This window comes from Thunnus albacares, chromosome 2 (genome assembly GCF_914725855.1).
Source record: "Thunnus albacares chromosome 2, fThuAlb1.1, whole genome shotgun sequence".
NCBI lineage: Eukaryota > Metazoa > Chordata > Actinopteri > Scombriformes > Scombridae > Thunnus > Thunnus albacares.
The window spans coordinates 13,219,187-13,238,079 of NC_058107.1; the positions used below are offsets into that span (position 1 = coordinate 13,219,187).

The following is an 18,893-nucleotide window of genomic DNA, read 5'->3' on the forward strand; positions in this document are numbered from 1 at the left end:
AGATGACCCATCAAACCCAACTGTAAAGGGATGAGCTCGCATGTGAAGTACTTTGTTGCTACATTGGCGGTGCACTCTCCCTCCTGGAGACAGTGAGCCAGTTTATATTCACTCCAGCCGGAGCTGCTGCCAGCTCTGGTATTAAACAGCACATCTGTCACTGTGGCCACTGGTTGGCTAAGCCAGGACAACCCCATTCCCAGCTCCAGTCTCTGCCTCATGCAGTTTGTCGCCCACATAGCGAACATGACTGACACTCATGTCTGTTTCTTCAAGAGAGAGAGAGAAAGAGAGAAATGCCATTGTCTTCCTCTAAGGGCTCCTGGGTTGACATGACTGTGACACATACAGTATAGTCGTTGCTGTGTGAACTGTCAGACCATCATGACAGGCTCTTTGCTGGGGTGTATGAGTGGAGATGAAAAGCAGAGGAGACCATGATAGACCGATCAAATGCCAGCAACCATGACCGACATGATGACTGATTTTGACACAGAAAGGCTCTAAGCTGTCCTTATTAGATAAATGATAATTATTAATTAAGTGACAGACACTCTATCTGGCATCTTTTGTCAAAATTTCACAAATGCATCTTACACAACAATGTTCATTTTGATATACCATGCAGAGTGATGATGGTTTCTTTAGGTTTGAATTGCTCTAATGCTGTTTTTCACTATGAATGCCATGTTTAGTACGGCTTCATCCATTTTGTTATAATCTCCAGGGTAAACACCAGTGTTTTTTTGTCCTTAATTCACCAAGGAGGGCAATTAGCCACGAGATGAACAGTGCATACTCAGGTCAGCTGCCATAATCTTTATAATTCTATCAAAATAGATGTTTAATGAGGACACATGATGGCCGGGTGACCTCTGCCTCTCATTTCCAATGAGGCAAACACTCACCATCAAGCTTTTAAACCAGATCAGGGAATATTTATGCTGTCAGTTTGTTTTTACTCACTTTGGTCGCATATAAAAAGGTCATTCTCTGCTGTGTGTGATCAGTATTTAACAGTCAGCCAGTAATCCCTGCAATCATTGTAGTGGTATACTGCACCACAATCGACTAATAAATAAATGCATATCTTACTGAATAATATACAGTTCATCAGATATGTTTCTGTTTCAGTTAGCTAAATATTCTCAGTTAAATCTGGCCTTTTACTTCACGTGATGCTGCTCCACTGTTCTCGTTTTTTTTTTTTAAAGGAGGATCTGCTGGGTATTCACAGCCTGCTGACAATCTGAAAAGCCATTTTAATCCTACTTTTTGATGGTTGATTTCAACCTTGTGCCAGATGTATCAGATCCCACCTTTTCTCCCTATATAGAGAAAGCAGATCAACCATGTGAGAGATGAAACTGGGGCAGCAGAGAGGAACTATGGAAATACACACTGACAGGCACTATTTATAAGGGACATTTCTCATTTTGAAATCTCTTGACAGCTATATTTTAGTAACCAAGTAAACATGTTTTTCTTTATTTAAAGTTAATTCTATATGAAATTAAGTAATCATTTAAGTAAGTTGTATTCTCTTTTGTGACATGGATATTATTAAGCAAAGCCACAGAGTCAAACTGCTGCTACGTGCAAGTACTTGCTGTTTTTCATTTCTGACTGCTGGCTCACAAACTAAAACACTCCCAAGCTTCTCTTGTTGTAATTTACATTATTTCACCTATGTGCTCTCTTACAGGAATTTTAAGATTAAGCTCAGAGGCCTTTTAGTGTAATACTTTGATGCCCCATTCAGTTGATCAGTTGACCTCGGCTGACTTTTGTGCTCAAGTGTTAGTTCCTGGAACACTGCTGGTATTTTTCACAGTATTTTAGTCTCAGATGTAGCAGAGAACTGTATTCCTTAGTTCTGTTTCTGTGTTAAGTTGGCTTTAAGTTGCTAGGATATGTTATACTATGATATGTTCTCATGGTCTGTAACAAGCCAAGTGTAATTTTCTGTTTTCTTACAGACCTGAGCAGTAAAGAACTGACTGACAGTAAGAGCCCAGTGCCTTTCCCCGTCTTCTTGCCGGTCACCTATGAGGTGCGGGATGCTGACTACCTCTTCCTAAAGGAGGCCGGGCAGGACTTCATGAGGAACTCCAGCATGCAGAGTCACACGCAGTCCTTTGTTATCTTAAGAGCCAGCCGCCAGCCTGCTGTCAACGCCAGCTATGGCACTATGTCCACAGAGCAGCTCGTGCCTCTAGATCTGGTCCAGTCTGTGCGGCTCTTCAGTGCTCCGGAGGTCTTCACGTTTAACTGGAAAATCCAGGCCTTTGTGCTGACCCCTCGGGTTTTCTCCTCCAAGCCCAAAGTGCGGGTGCTCTTCTATATAGCGGGGAGAGACTGGGGCAGAGGGGAAGGAGGTGTGGATGAGCTACCGTGTGTGACAGTGTATGCTTTCTGGCAAACCCAGGAGGTGAGGGGTTCCTGTGCCATGGGAGGCGAGAGGGGAACCTGCATGGCTGAGCTGGCACCTGCGCCTGGCTGGTTTGCTCCTGGTTCAGAGGGCACCAGCAGGGAGAGGCAGGACCCATCTACTGGGAACCCCGTGGAGCTGTACTACCAGGCTCAGCCCAAAGTCAATGGGAAGTGTAATACTCTGGATGGAAGCCGCTGGGGGAGCTCACAACAGCAGGCCGAGTATGTTCCTGTCACTCCCATGCAGAGGATTGGCAGTGTGCGTCTCCTGCAGGTGCCCAAAGGAATGGCGACTCTTTCTCGACTCAAGCTTGGCAATGCCATCGTAATTCGGACATCCTCCAAACCACTAAAGAAGACTGACATCGCCACCTTCTACATACTCATGGCCAGCTCTGCTCAGCTGACTAACTTCACTCTCAGGTAAGACTGTGGTTTCTGTGGTCAGCACTGATGTGACTGGCTACATGGTGGTGCCAATATTACCAAGTTGCAAGTGAAATTCTGTCATCACTTTAGAGGGCTCTGCAATTCAATGACGTTCAAGTTAAGTGGTCAGTAAGAATTCAGAACAGGGAATTGATTTGTTTCGTTTCTTTATTTACACATATCAAAATTTTAAAAAAGATACAATATATGATTTGCAAGGGAATGTGAAGGAGAATTGCAGGAAAACCCTCCAGTGGCTTGAAAAGTGGCATTCTCCAGGCAGCATATTACAGGAAATAATTACAGCAATGAATACGCAATACACAGAATACACAATCTGAATCTATCTATCAGTAAGCTTAGACATAGTAAAAATGGAGACATAGTTTAGCATAGCACTTGCAATGCATCCCATGAACACCCATCTATTACTCAAGTATAATGAATCAGTCATAGTCATAAGACACACACACACACACACACACACACACAATGACAAGAAAAAAACAAGATATATTCATAATAGGCCTTTTTGACTTATATGACAATATGACAAGGAACATATGGAAAATATTAGTTGGTTAGGAGAAATGATTTCAGGGCTCTTTTGAACTACTGTGAAGACGAATTCAAAAATATAATGGCAGAGAATTCCATAATTTGGACCCTCGGTAGTACATTCTGAACTGAGATAGGGAAGTATGGGAATGGGTGGGTCTAAGGAGACAAGAGCTACATCTGGAGTAATTATGGAATTAATAATTGTATGCAAATATGTCATAAAAAAGGGGGGAAGGGTTTTTTTAAGGAACAAATAAACCAATCTGGAGATGTATCACTTAATAAACACTGAGGACACCTAAATGAAGAAATAGAGGCTGAAAGGACTGTCTTCGATGTATACAACTTATTATTCTTAGAGCTTGTTTCTGAATATGGTATATGGGCTCAAGTTTGGTCTGATGAGTACTAGCCAAAGTTATATTATAATAATTAATATACAGATAAACCATAGAATAATAACATAGTGGCTACCTCAGTCTTGATTATGGGACAGGTTTTGCCTAGTATATCATGGCCATTTTCATGGTTATGGCCATGATATGAGGTTTCCAAGATAAGAATTCATCAAGCAGAACACCAAGGAATCAGGTAGAACACACATTAGTTACGGGGACGTTATCGATTACAATTTTAAATGAGGAGTTAAGACCAAAAAAGATTAAGCTTGTTTTTTTTAATGTTAAGTGATAGTTTCTTGGACTTAAACCAAATAGACAGCTTACTATGTTCTTCATTTAACACATTAATGATGGTGTCAGGATTTTTATGTGAATAGAAGACACTTGTCTCATCTACAAATAAAATTTTAGACAGCTTGTCTGAGACATTATAGAGGCCATTAATATATATCAAAAATAACAAGGGCCCAAGAATTGAGCCTTGTGGTACGCCGCAGAGTATGGCAAGAAAAGGAGAATTGGTTCCATTATAGGATACAAATTGCTGTCTATCTTTAAGGTAACTGGTGAAACAGAGCAGTGCATTGTTTTTTACTCCAAGATGTGAAAACTTCTGAAGAAGACTATGGTGATTGACTGTGTAAAATGCTGATAGTCTTTGATAAGTCTAAAAAAAATACCTATAGTGTTTTCCCTTCTATCTCTAGCTTTGTATTTTTCATTAATTAGATATATATATGTTGAAAGTCTCTTTCTAAATCCATATTGATGTGTATATATAATATTGTACTTATTAAGATGTTCAATTAATCTTTGATAGACAAACCTTTCAAGTACTTTTGATATAGCAGGCAGGATGGATACGGGTCTCTAGTAGTTGAAGACAGCTGGGTCATCTTCTTTATAAAAAGGAATAATCTTGACTATTTTTAGTTCAGGAGGAACAATTCCCTTTTCCAGTGAGAGATTGAAAATGTGAGATAGAGGTTTCACAATGTACTCATGTATGGATATCAGTAGTTTACTGTCAACGTTATCAGAACCTGAACAATCTTTTAGATTGATTAAGATCTCCCGAACCTCATCTTCTGTAACTGGTAAGAAATTAAAATTATCATTGATTGGAGAGTTCATAAACTGAAGAGGACTATGGTTGCTAGGTGGAATCTTGGAGGACAGAGGAGACCAACTTCTGATAAAAAGCTATTAAAATATTGGAAAAGTGCATGTAATAAGCCAGACACTGATGTAGGGAAGTTTTGGTAAAGGTGTCAGATTACTTGGGTGGAGATGATGTCATGATGGTAGGGGAGAAAAAACATATCAAAAAGTAGTCACCATATGTATAGGGGTCCTGCTGGCACAGATTCACTCATGCTGTGTGGTTTCCGTCGTCTGCTGAGGCTATTGTGGTTTAACTACCAGTCTGTTGTAGTTAATGACAGCATAATTTCCTCATTCCCTGGCCTGTTTCATTGCTGGAATGAGGTCTGCTCTCTTCTTCCATAGCAATTCAGAGAAGTCCTCATTTACATATGTTTTAATGTTCTTGAGGTGAACTCTCACCTTGGCAAGTATGAGTTCTTTGTCTTTTTACCTTAAGAATTTCACTACAATTGGTCTTGCTTTTCTGCTTTGTTTCACATTTCCAGTGTGATGGGCTCTTTCAATTTCACTAGACTTTGGATCAATTTTCAGTTTGTTGTTTGAAAACTCTCTGACCTTCTGTTCAGTATCTGACCAAAACTCATTGGCATTGTCCTGTATCAGACTGTCAATAATTACATTGTTTTTGTCGACTCAGATTTTTGGATATGATTACTTTGTTTGCAGAGTTCATACACTGAAAGGACAGAGACTGCAGCTGCGAAAAGTTGTGAAAGTTGTGACTAAAAGTATCAGTTCTCTTCTTGCAGAAATCCGGCACCATCAAAGCTACTAAATGTATAATGATCATGGGGATTACCAGCATCAAAAGTTAGTGTAAGGCTCTGTTCTCATTTTTCAATGCATAATGTTCCTGTTTGATTGGAGATGAGAGCATTGGTAGTACCAGCCTAAACCAATACAGTTATCTTTCTAGAGGTCTCCATGACATCTTTAATAATGGAGGCTAATTTCATACAGAGATTTTTATCATGCACATTTCCAGGTCTATAGTTTTTATTCTGGAACTCCACTGGAATATCTTTGCATGATTCACAGTTCAAAAAACTCCCCTTAGCCCCTCAGCCGTTTTAGCTCCTGTCTCTTTAAGGCCCCCCCACCTGATGAATCCAATCTGTTCTGACTAGTTAGCTCCCAGTACCTCTCAGCAGACTTCCAGGCAACGTAAACTAACAATAGTAGTCCAATCATGAACAAGGCGAACAGTACATGGAACAACCTTAGCAACAAAGGCTATGGAACAGATGGCTGTTTGTGGGCATGTCATGTGCGAACAATCTGATGTTCGATGGAGAAGTAGAGGTGACTGCAAACGTTCAGAGCAGGCTTTTGACTTGAACAACATTAACATAGACATTTAACATAGACATCCAACATTATAACAACAAATAAATGACAGAAAATCACAAAAAGCACTTGGTGTCCCCTTTAATGAAATGTACATAAATATTTTCTTAAAATTAGTGCCTTAACCACGTGAAGTAAACTCATCTTTAGGCTTGATCTCTAACTTGTCATCCATTGGAGGAAAAAAAAAATACAAATGAACAAAAGAAAGAAAAACAAGACTTAGTCCTTTTTTAAGTTGAAATGATGCCACATGGGAGACTGGCACCTCAAAATTGTTTTTGAATTAGATGTCTCTATCTTGCTCCCACCATTTCACTGATGGTTTTCGTGGTCATTTGCAGCATAATACCTTTTGTTATCATCATCCAGACAGAGATCAAAGTGAACCACTTTGCAGCATAGCTACAGTTGTTTAGGTTATCTGTCAGAACAGACAAGTAGGGATTTATGCTAACTTGATTAGAGACTGATTTTTCTATTATTATTCAAGACACTATCTGCTTTACTCCAAGCTGGTGAATAATGGTCTATTGGGAGGTGTGACATGCGTTTTCCTTGTATATTTCAATTGTTTATTTGGTTTGTGTGTAGATTTGGATCATGAGTACAGCATGTCATAAATCCTTCTTTCATGTGTGGTTTAGTTTCATATTGTGTATAAACTAGGGTCTGTGTTTGTTGTAATGTTGGGTGATGTCTGGTAAGGTGACCTGACATAAGACACAGGCTCAACAACAAAGTCCTCGAAGGCAGAAATCCAAAAGTGTTCTTGTTTCTGGACAGTAGTTACAGTCCTCCCAGGTAGCTTGAGAAACACTGTGGTGCACAATCAATACTTGAAAAATAAATCATTTCTGAGTTACTTCCGCCTTGACGTGCCCATGCATGCTCCAGTGGAGGTGAGCAGGTGAGGAGACAGTCAAGAGGGGAGTCATGGATTATTTATTCCTCTTCCACCTGCTCCTGAATTCATTCACTTAGACAGTCACTTACTCAAATCAATTGTGAATGCTGGAATAGGTAAATATTGATTGAGCGGACAGCTGTGCATGGATGAGCTTGTCCTCCTCTTCAGGTTTCAGACTTGAGTTAGCAATAGGTTTTATAAATTTGTCTCAGGTTTGCTGTTATTTTATGGTGTGCCGAAACCCCCCCTGAAGAAACATGAAGGTGAGTGTGCCTTATCCGACACTTCATGCTTGTCTGGTTTGGACATTAAATTGTGCTATTCCAATAGCTGTGCATTCATGTATTTTATAGGGTAAGACCATGTATTTGAATTAATTAGTTGGTTTCGTTTTCTTTCTATCTTTAGATTTTTTTCTGAAGCAATGAAGCCAAAAGAGAAATCCTGATTTCCCCTCTTCATCCTGTCACTTTTAATCATTGCTGCTTTAATTCCTTTACTCAGTCCCACATGTTTCTGAACAAAAAGCAGATAGCTTTAATGTCTCTCCTCTCCTCTCCTCTCCTCTCCTCTCCTCTCCTCTCCTCTCCTTTCCTCTCAGCTACTGTCGCTTGGGTGGAAGATTGGCAATCTTGTTGGGAAGCTTCGTAGTAATTAAACTCACATGATGTGCAGTTATGTCAATACAATATATATTGAAAGAAAATTCCATTTTTTACATCCCATAAACATGACATAATACACTCACTGTTCCTCTAACTTACAGAGTAAGTATCACAGTGCTACCCTCCCCGAACTTATCAGCACATTAACAGGCCCTGTGCATCCAGTCCTCAACAGCTGTCTGTGTGCTTTATCACTGTCTGAATGTCCCATTAAGCTTTGCTTAATACTCTCTCATCAGCATGATAAACCTGTTATTGATGTCTATGGCTGGAGTCAAGGGACATTCAAATTTGAGGTCGATTGAGAAAAAGACAAGCCACACCTGTTCATTCCAGCAAAATGAACCTGTCATTCTCAGTGAGACTTTGATAAAGGTCATAGTTAAAGTATTGTACCTCCATTATCACACTATCCACGTGAAGGGCAATTAGATGATCCCTTTGGTGTTTGCTCAGTAAGTTGAATGGCATGACGTATGATTTTTTTGTTTTGTTCTCTTCTTAGTAGCTATTAAAAGTCAGCAATGACAGGCAATAGTTTGTCTTGTTCTATGGGTTTTAGTTACAGTAGAGACAGCATTGTCGCAATAAATAAACTTCTGTATCTACAGGACACTGTGTCAGTGAGCTCTTCAACCAGGGAGCCTAATCATTCATCTGTGTGTCAAATATGACTTTTACATCCATTTTACTGCTGTGGTGCCTGCCATCTGGCAGGAGTGTTGGCATGAGCTTCTCCCCAACTCCCTAAACTGCTCCATAAGTACGATAAGCACGTTGCTGATGGCTGGCCATCAGACTGGCTAAACGGTGGACATTTGCCTGCATAATTAACGATTGCATCTGTTTCCGATTGCACTGGGGTTCACCAGTGGTCCATGTGGCCCTGCAGTGATGCATTCACAAATCCAAAGATGGGAACACAAATTATATCAGGGAAGTAATTACAAACCCTATGTAGCATCTTGATATCAGGCTTGGTGATGAAATGCATCTGGGCCAGGCTGTCTAGCTCACACAGAGAATACAATCTATCTTGCAGGTCTTTGATCAGTCTCAGTCTCGGTTTCATTTTGTTGCGTATTTGCTGCTTTGTATTGTCTCACTGTTTTTCTTTCTTTTGTTGGCCATGGTTCTGTGATCTTTTAAATGTGTATAAAGAAAACTGCATTCCACAAATAAATAAAGGAAGGGAAGGCCAAGGGCCATGGGCTGCTTTGAGTATATTTGGAAGAGTGAGTATGTACGTATTTGTGCGCCAGTTCGCTAGTGTGCATATGTAGGATTTTCATGTGTGTAAGTGAATGTAAAAAGTGAAACAATAGTGCCACTCATGCCTTGCCTGGTCAGAAGTGAGATGGATGGCAGGTGCAGCACCTGAGAGCTGCTTTTCTCACACACTATCAGCCTCAGTCTCCATAGCCATCCATCTTCCCTGCCCTGGTGCTTCCCGCTGCCCGCTGCCTCCTCAGGGGCCGCTAACCAAAGCCATAGACACTGGTTCCTGCTCCCAACCACTCATAAGAAAAACCTCCTCCAGTCTCAAGGGCTTTTTTTCTTCTTCTTCTTCTTTTTTTTTTTTTCTTGCACAGAGGGAGAGAAAAGAGGAAGAGAAGGGCTTCAGATAAGTCTTCTTGTTACTGTCACTTTTTATTAGTTAAACCCTGCTCCTCTCAGCTCAATACACAGAGGTGTTTCATCACAGCAGGGCATGTTGTTCAGCCATTACTAGATTAACAGTCCTCCTAGGTTTTCTCATTAATACACTGAGCGTGCCATCCTGCTTACTTCATTGATTATGCCGGATTAAAGTTTTTCCCCATTGGAAGCAAATTATCACGTTGCACTTATAATTCTCTACTGTCAGCATCTGTAGTGCAATTATGCATAAAAATAGGAACTGAAATGTTAGTTGAAATAGGCAGCACAATATTAAAACATTATTTTAAAACGTAGTTATGTTAATATAATGAAAAATATTGCCATTTTTGCAATAGTTTTTGATAAATATTGCATGTGCAATTTGTAATGTATTAAATATCAATGGTGTTTTATAAAAAAATATTTTCAGCACTTAAAGGGTTTAAACAAAATGTGAGAAGACGGAGAAAAAGAAACATTATGAATTATGAATATTGGTTAAAATAAAATGTTATCTTACATGCAAGTCTGCAAGGCACCAATGAAATAAACACAACTGTCTGCATTAGGAAGTTGCAATAAGCACAATCATTAAGTATTCTGAATATTTTTTTTCTGTGTAACTTAAATGTAAACAGTTGATTTGCAAAATGGTTGTACAACCGTGTGCCATATTTCATTTGATTGTATTGTTGTTAACAGGGGTTACAGGGTGCAGCCACTTTCCTTCTGGTTATCACTTCAACTTTCATCCAAATCACACAGCTGTAGCCCCTTTACATCAAACCCTCATGGATTTCTCTTTGCTCATTTAGCCCAGACTGAGTGTTTGTCTCCTGTGTTGTTTACTCTGCTGCCTCCCGGGAACCCTCTGACTGATAACGATGGACTAGCTACCTCTTTCTGCTCTCTACTGTCACTCACTCTAATGCACAGTACACAGAGAAGCTAGTCACCTTCATTTACTATACTAACACAGAACCCACAAAACACCTACAGCATTTGGTTCAAGTCGGAGTTTGCTGCAGGGGAAAATCTTCCATTTGTAAATTCAATGTATTCAGGCCGAGGCTTCAACACAACTGCCCAGTTTCCACTGAAGTGTGATTAAACTGTGTATTCAACCATGTGCAGTCATGACAAAAAGACTTGGAGGTTTTTGTTTTCCAGCCACTCATGGCACCAGATGAGTTCACCTTTTAGCCCTCCCTGGTTGAACTTTTGTTATGTAATCAGATAAATCAGCAGCTGTTGGAGTGTGCAGCTGGAATGGAAACCTGCTGTCTCCCCCCGGATCATCATGGCGCAAGATTAAAACCATTATTGAAGAAGACATTGCTCATTCCTTCTTAATCGTCACCTTTAACCTGTGAGCCCTTGAACTTTTAAGAGTGTCACAAATGCCGCAAAATGAGCCAAGTTCATTCATCCTGAGAAAGAAAAAGGGAGACCTTTCTATCTTGCGCTCCAGCGGTTAAGACAGAAGGTCATGTCAGACAGTGTGGCTACACAGCAGAAACTTCCATGCCAGGATTAGTGGCCACTTGAGATCTCCCTTACAGATAGAGAAGCTGCATGTGCAGATGTTTTCGTAAAGAAAGGCTTTACAACCCAGTCACTCACAAACATGTGAATGTGCACATAAATATACCACAAAACAATTAAGAGGTTATCTTAAATACTTCAATTAAGAGATAATGCATGTTGCTAGTCTGTTTTGCTTCTTTGTGCTGCACAGGGAGCAATGTCTCCTCTCCTTTTGCCTGACTTTTCCAAGTCCAACCCCCAACTCAAAGCAGGAGGAGTGCTCAGCATCAGATTGCTGTTGCTCCTATCATAGATTACACCTCCTCAGAGACTCGTAATGCGCTCAACACTTTGTGTTTATCTCAAAGATTCAGAGATAAACCACACAGCTTTGCATGCAGATGAAAACCAAAGAATTACATGAGGATGTTGTTCTGAACTATTTGAGGCAACTTGTCTGAGCTGTTACTGGCTATTCAGGGAGTCTTATCAGAGCTTTGAGTATATAGAATAAAGCAATATTTGTTGAGTGTATTTAGCATTAAGAGTAGAGTATGCATCCTTTTCCTGACTTTACTTGATCGCAATTCTTGTAGAGGAATATCTCATTAACATTTGACCTACAGCAAGCTGCTTATAATGGGAAACCCCATGGGAAGGTTTCCATGTTCAGCTGCATAATGCACACCATTTACAAATTAGAGGCCAAGAAAACTAATGATTCATTATTGCAGGTTAAATAATGCGCACAAATAGACAAATAGGAAGACCGATGTTTTCTTTCCTGTTTCAAATGAGAGGGGTTTGGAATTGTAGTAGATAACAGATTTTCTACATTTTCTTTCACAGTTTCCTCCGTTTTGTTTTTATTTGATTTACAAGTTCTAGTGTAAAAATATTGTTTACTTAATTATTGTTTTATGTATAATATCAAATATTTGAGACTATCTTTTTTTGGAAATCCTGAATTTATGGTAATAAAGTTTGAATTAATAAATGGGTCTGGATATCCTGACAATGCTAAAAATCTATAACTTAGTATATCACAGACAAATTCAAAAAGACATGAAAAAGGGATAGATAGAAATGTGTTTGGTTATTGATCACATTACATATCATTTAAACTTTGGAAAAATAACCATTTGTCGCCCCGAATTCCATTGCTTTGTTAATATGGTTCATTTTACATTTAGTACATACTTGACCTTTCGGTTTCTGATTTTTCACAGAGCGACAGTAAAGAAAGGTGTGACCTTTCGAACGGCGACACCCAGTAACTCTTTACTGTGGGACATCACTCTGGATATGGGTGCAGATGGAGCCATTGCTGTTATTTGTCAGAGGAAGGCTCCCATACCTGGAAAAAGGCAAGTCTGTTCTCTATGCATCATGTTATACCACTGTGTACTATCTATGTGGATCTTAATTGGCTTCAATTGCTATTGTTTGAATAGACAAACAGCACTGCTACAGCCTGAAGGGAATTTTTCATGTATTGTTGGATGCCAGTGTCTCTAGCTGTTAAAAGTGGTACTCTTGTAATGTATATCCTGCAAAGCATATCGGTATTTGTCTCTGCACCTGTGGAGTAGAAGACAAACCACCTGCACCATGCCTGCCTGACAAGGGCTTACTGCAGAAGCACACTGTGCTGTGTCCTGGGAGGACATCTCTTATACTCTCAGAGCACGGGTTGCCTGCAGGTGCACCTGTAAAGCTGCTCCTTGTAAACAGCTATTGCTTTTTCCCCTTTATTGCACACTTCTCCTCTGTGCTTTAATCATTTGTAAACATTTACCAGATGTGCATGTCTATGCATTTCTAGCATGCAGTAAACATATTTTAACCTATGACTTCATAGCTTCAATCAATGCAAGGGGTTATACCAAACTGAAAAATACAGACTAATAGCCATTTCAAAACCTAAGACGTAAACTATTTACAAGATGTTTACAGGTTGTCCAAACTCAGACCTTTGGGCTTCTAAGACGTACTTAACTTGCCCCATAACCTCATTAAATGGGGCTACGCCCTTCCCCCAACAAGCAGCTTATCTCAGTTGTCCTTTCAAGTTCAGTTGAGTGCAGCTTTATTTTCATTGAACTGTGATGAGTTGAGTTCATTTAGATGTTTGGCCACATGCACGTGGCCCATGTCCCCTGAGATTACAGGACACCTTTTCTTTTTTTTAAAAAAAAGGGCACTGAGTTCAAGCTATGTCTATTAAATCCTTCTCTTTCTTGCACATTTGCTTTTTATCATGCTGTCAAAACATTGGCCTGTCTTTACTTTGAATCTCCAGACAGGTTGGGAAACTGTAATATGCACTTACCAGGTGTAAATGGAAAATTGTGTTTGTTGGTTCCTTGGAGGCAGAAATGATTTCTTTGGGCTAAGTTAAGCCTCTGTTTCAGTTCTTGTATAGTACATATTGTATGTCTAGCTTACTAAAAAATGTAACATAGGCACAATGAGTAATCTAGAAATGTGAGCTTATTGTTCTAGCTGGCCATCCAACCATCTTAAATGCAACCTACATTCAGGAGAAGACATATCTGTTGTTTTCGTGCACTTTCTTTTAATACTTTTTGCCATTGAAGCTTGCCAGTGCTCAAACAGTAAGATTAATTCTGCCTCTAGAGCAGCTCCAAGAAATGCTTGTAAAACTAAAGCTCTAATCTGTGTGAGAATGGTTGGCATTGCTGGAAAAGAGCAAGTGTATGCAGCCAACTTTCGCAGGATGAATAACGGAGAAAAAATACTACTAGAAGTAGAAAAAGAATAACGTGTCGCAATAAAGGAAGTAATTTTATTCAATATGATATTAAAAAGGTCAACTTGCTCTAAAACAGCAATTAGTTTAAACTCCCTGAAGCTAAACATGCAGGTCTAACACTGACTCTCAGAGGTCATACAACAATAGGCACAGCTTGCTTTAAACAGAGACAGAACACTGACCTTATCTGTGCTTGTCATTATTGGTTTGACCTCATTAAGATGTTTTCCCCATTTGGCGTGGATTATGACATTGTTTATCACAATTTCTTTATGGGTTAACACATTTTTTCACTCAGTCATTTTGGCTAATCCTCTCTAAAATGTCATGAAACTAAAAGAACCCCTGCAGAGACCGTCTACTGTCACACCACAGTGGGGATTTCTTTGACTTTTTGTCTCCCTGCTTTTAGTGAGCACTAAAAGTATTTGCTGTATCTGTACATTAAAGCTTTTTTTATCCTCCGTCACAGGATAAAGGCTTGGTTTGGATCTTAAGTATTGCTACTCACAGACAGGCTTCCGGCCATAAACAAGTTGTTGAAGCATGATTCCACTGCAAGCTTCTCAAGAATGACCGAGGGTGTAAATAGCACAACAGCATCCCCTATCTTATGGATATCTGTGCTAATGCATACTTAAGGGGATATAGGCATGCTTATGTGAGTCAAGCATATCTTGTTTTGATACTTGACCAGAATGACATTATCTTTTAATCTCAGGTCTCTGTGCAATATGTTCAGATTATTCAATTACACTAAATCCATGTCTTCCCCTTGATAAGGGCAAATATAATGGTGCATTGAGTGAGAGGGGGATACAGAGCAGGACTTTTGTATGCTTTGTTGTCGAGTTTGGAACTTAATGGAGGATTAACTAAATATGATTTGCAGTTTCTCCAGTTGTTGTTGCTTTAATGCAGAAGGGCGGCTGGTATGCATCTCTTCAGAGGTCATTTTCATGCAGTAAGCAGGACTTAGTGTGTGTCTGCACAGCTCTGACACAGATATTTTTAACATGTACACACAGCAATGCAATGAGTTTGATTGTCTACGTGGGTGTGTGCATGCTTATTGTGTTTTTGTTCACCAATATATCTTTTCTATAGTTCAATACAATACCACGAAATAAAACCCAGGATACTAAAACTTCAGCTATGGGAGAAAATTGAATCCATAGCTAGGACAGTCTGTTCTAGCTGGCAACACTGAGGTCATTATAAGTTACAAAGGCTTATACTTTGTTGTGTATGCAGGATGCTGTTGTCCTGAGACCACCTTTTATTCTGTTCACATTTCACTGTACCAGCAACTTCAGGGTAGCACAGTGGAATTCAGCTCATCTTTTCTTTGGTTTAGTTTGTGAAAATGCCCGGAGATGCAAAGCCCTCTTCAAAGTTAAAAAAGGGGGATTGGGGTCTTGTCGCAACTACTGGGATCATATTCCTCTCCAACAACATCTCCACACTTTCTATCCACAGGGCCAATGTCATAGTATCTCACAATGAATTATCAGCAGGATATCCAATCTCACTGGAAATCCAGTCTCACCGAAGCTACTTTCTACTTTTCTTTCAATAACCCCAACAATTTCTCAAATATGAGATTAAAGATGCAGATTTTAAAGTCTGATATTAGTCAAAGTCAATCAAAGTGATTCAACATTTTTTAAGCAAATCTCACATTTCTTTCCAGCATCGATTTTGTCCACTTCAGTGGCAACTAACTATACAGTCTATGGCTGTAACTAGCTAGGTACTTAAACTACCTTTTGCTCCATCAGCGTGTTAAAATTGGTGCAACTGGCTGTCTTTTTTATGTTTCCAACTCCAGTCATTTTAAAATGATAATCCTGTAAAAGGGGTTTTAAATACTGTAAATACATGGCGGCAATACACAATGGATGTATAAAGAGAGCTGGATACAGGAACAGCACCAGGCTTCGAAGCAAATTTGACATAGCTGCCAAACTGTGTAATTACAACGTCATGTGATGCACACTGGCCCAAAAAGACTTTTTTCCCATAGATTTACACTGTGAAAGAGACATAAATCAGTGAGTGTCACAACACCCACGAAATGGTTCGTTTCACTATCAGAATTTGATCCATTTGGTCCGATCAAATTTTGAAAGTTTAGAAGAGCCACACAATTTAATTGTTTTATCCCCATTCAAGTTAGCCAGAGGGCTAAACTGGAAGTTAGCCGTCTCAGCCAGCGGAAGTCTCTAGTGAGCATGCTCCATGCCATGGACACATGCGGCCCATAGAGCGTGCGCAGTATGTTTTCATCCAGGTAATTTCTTCACAGCAGGGAGTGGATTTTGGCTTAATGCACCACTGAGCAACCTTGATAGGAATGAACAGGGCCGCCTCCAATGCTGTATACAGTTCTCTTTACACATCAGTCACTCACTATGAAGATTTTTTTGCATATTTTTGATACATTTTGTGTACATAAAGACAAGATGAGCCCAAGGGAAAGTAGACTTTTTTTTTTAAACACCAATTTATCAACTGCAATGTGTTTCAACATCAGACTCCAACAAAGACACAATAAAAGAAAAGCCCATGTTTTGCACTTTCCTTTGTGCATAACGATTTGGATCTACATTGACTTGTGAACACTGAGCAACACACTGAAAATTCAGGATGCACTGCTGTACAATCATTGCACCTTCATTCAGACATCATTATCTCTACAGGAATTTAGAATAACCTGTGGAGAGGGAACTGCAGACACCAATTGTGAAATAACTATATCAGTGGCTGTGGTAGAAATATTTCTGCTGCTAATTTACATAATGAAGGTTTAAGAGTAAGATCCTTCCAAAATAGTCTGCGCACTAAAAGCACCGAATGAAAGAAAAAAGAAAACATGACATTGGAAAGCTGCTGTAACATTAATTTTACAGTATGTCTCATTTTGCTGTAATGCTGGTACACAGTTGAGTATTTTCAATAACCTCCATGCCTGTAGCTATTGTATGCATATCTGTCTACCTAACTCAGATCTTTGCTTCTCATCCAGGCTTGAAAGCAGTCTGCTTGAGGTGCTTCAGATGGATTTTGAGGTTGAAGAGCTGAGCAGTCCTCTTGACAGCCAGGTGATCATATGGAAGCTGGAGCTCCCGTCAGGATCCAAAAATGTTGCCAAGACCGAAGGAGCTATGAGGATCTATACCACTCAGAGAGACTTTGTTGGTTTGGCTCCACTTGTAATGGTGAGTCAACTGACAGCTTACACGTCACACCTAATCATTATTAAAACCAGCACCAATGTTACCGACAGCACCGTTTCCAATAATGACAACACTGCATCCGTTGGAGCGTTGGTGCATGAAAATATCATAAAATGCACTTTGCTCTGATCCATTCCTGTCTGGTTTGCATACACAGAAGGCTGGATATGCTTTGGATTGTTTAGTAAATGGGTTCTATTTTGAGAAGAGAGTGACCTTGTGTTGTTGACTGTCAGCTAGCTGATGTCTCTCTTCTGTGTTGTTCTGCTCTGTTCTGCCGTGTAATAATGTGGTCATCCTCTCCTCCCAACAGCTGCTTTATGTGCTTCTATTTTGGTGCTGCGCCTCTTTATCATGCTACCGCTATAATTAATCCATGATATAATATCCACCACTAAATACGGAACATTACACAGGCGTTTACACCATATTGAATCTGATTTATCTGTCACCTGGGCCAATGACCTCTTAGGATACCGTTGTTTGCAGGAATGATTGGTTTATATCCTGTCACATAATATACTCAGACTTTTTTTTTTTTTTTGTAGAAAAAGCCTTTTTGAGTAATTTATCAGCTTTTGTTTGCCCACATATTATTGAAGTAATATGTAATTTATACATTTGAAAAGTTTACAATAATTATATCATATCATACCTTCTTTAGTTACACTTATGGGCATATTTCACAGTGCTGTCTCCTGAATTTCCATCATAATGGTGCTGGAGTGCGTGAAGCCATGAGGATATGCTATCCTGATTTGTGAATTTGACATGGTTCATCTCTCTTGTGGATTAGAAGCTGACCTCAGGCTGAGGGCCAAACATGAGGAGATTTGATGGTTGGCTCGAAGGGACATTAGCGTTGACTGATCACTCTTAGCCTTGCTCTGTGAACTTCTACTAGTGCTGCTGCTCAATACTTCTATATAATGCTGAAAGCCTCCTTGACACAGGCCTCAGATCTGTGTTTTTTAACTACATTGTAATGACAGTAAAAGAAAAAAAATTATGTTGAGTTATTTCTGCCTCATTTAAACCAGTTTTACAGCCGAGGGACACGTATCCATCTGCTTCATTTTCATACTCTGAGTGGCCAAGTGTCTCTTTAAATTTGATTTAACTGATCCTTCACAGAACTTGACCCGGCTGTGCTCCACTGCTCTCATACTAATTCGCACACACATACACACATTATTCAATTATTTCAACTTCATTTAAAACAGTGTATTTTCACAGAAGAGGGACACATATCCATCTGCTTCAATTTCATGCTCTAAGTATCCATGGATGCACACATATGCACAGAGTGACAAAGAGATTTTTTACGACTACTTGTACTTCAATATAATAATAGTATTCAATATTAATTCATTTAAACAAAACCCCTCAACATAACATTGATACATGTACATGGAAACAGGAAAACCAATCTAATAATACACTGAGTATTAAAGAACAGGCTGTAATGTATATTTGTAGACGTTAATCTTAGTTTTTATGCACGGTTCTGGTTATTTGTCCATGTTTGAAGTGATAGGGAATCGCTCTGAGGGACAGGTCTGTGCAGAAAGCCTAAGATTAGCTCTCCCTTCCATGTGGTGCCCTGGTCTCATCCAGGTGACTCAGCCCCCCCTCCCACCCTGCCCCGGGCTTCCCAAAGGGGGAACAGCCTTCTTACCTCATCAGGACTGGTGGGTCACATGAGTCACCGAGTCACACTTCATCGCCCCCGTCTTCCCTACCTTCCTCCTCTACTTGCATCCCATAGTGTTAGCTATGGGATAGCTATCCTCCCCC

General features: G+C 39.8%; 1 protein-coding gene across 1 annotated transcript in view; it reads left to right on the forward strand.

Annotated features, from left to right (window-relative positions):
• LOC122969764 (transmembrane protein 132D) overlaps positions 1–18,893 on the forward strand; it is a 40,658-nt gene that overhangs the window by 15,070 nt on the left and 6,695 nt on the right. Inside the window, exons 4-6 of the mRNA XM_044335739.1 lie at positions 1,980–2,856; positions 12,311–12,448; positions 16,886–17,078. Coding sequence (XP_044191674.1) covers positions 1,980–2,856; positions 12,311–12,448; positions 16,886–17,078 — 1,208 coding nt within the window. The remainder of the gene's footprint in view (positions 1–1,979; positions 2,857–12,310; positions 12,449–16,885; positions 17,079–18,893) is intronic.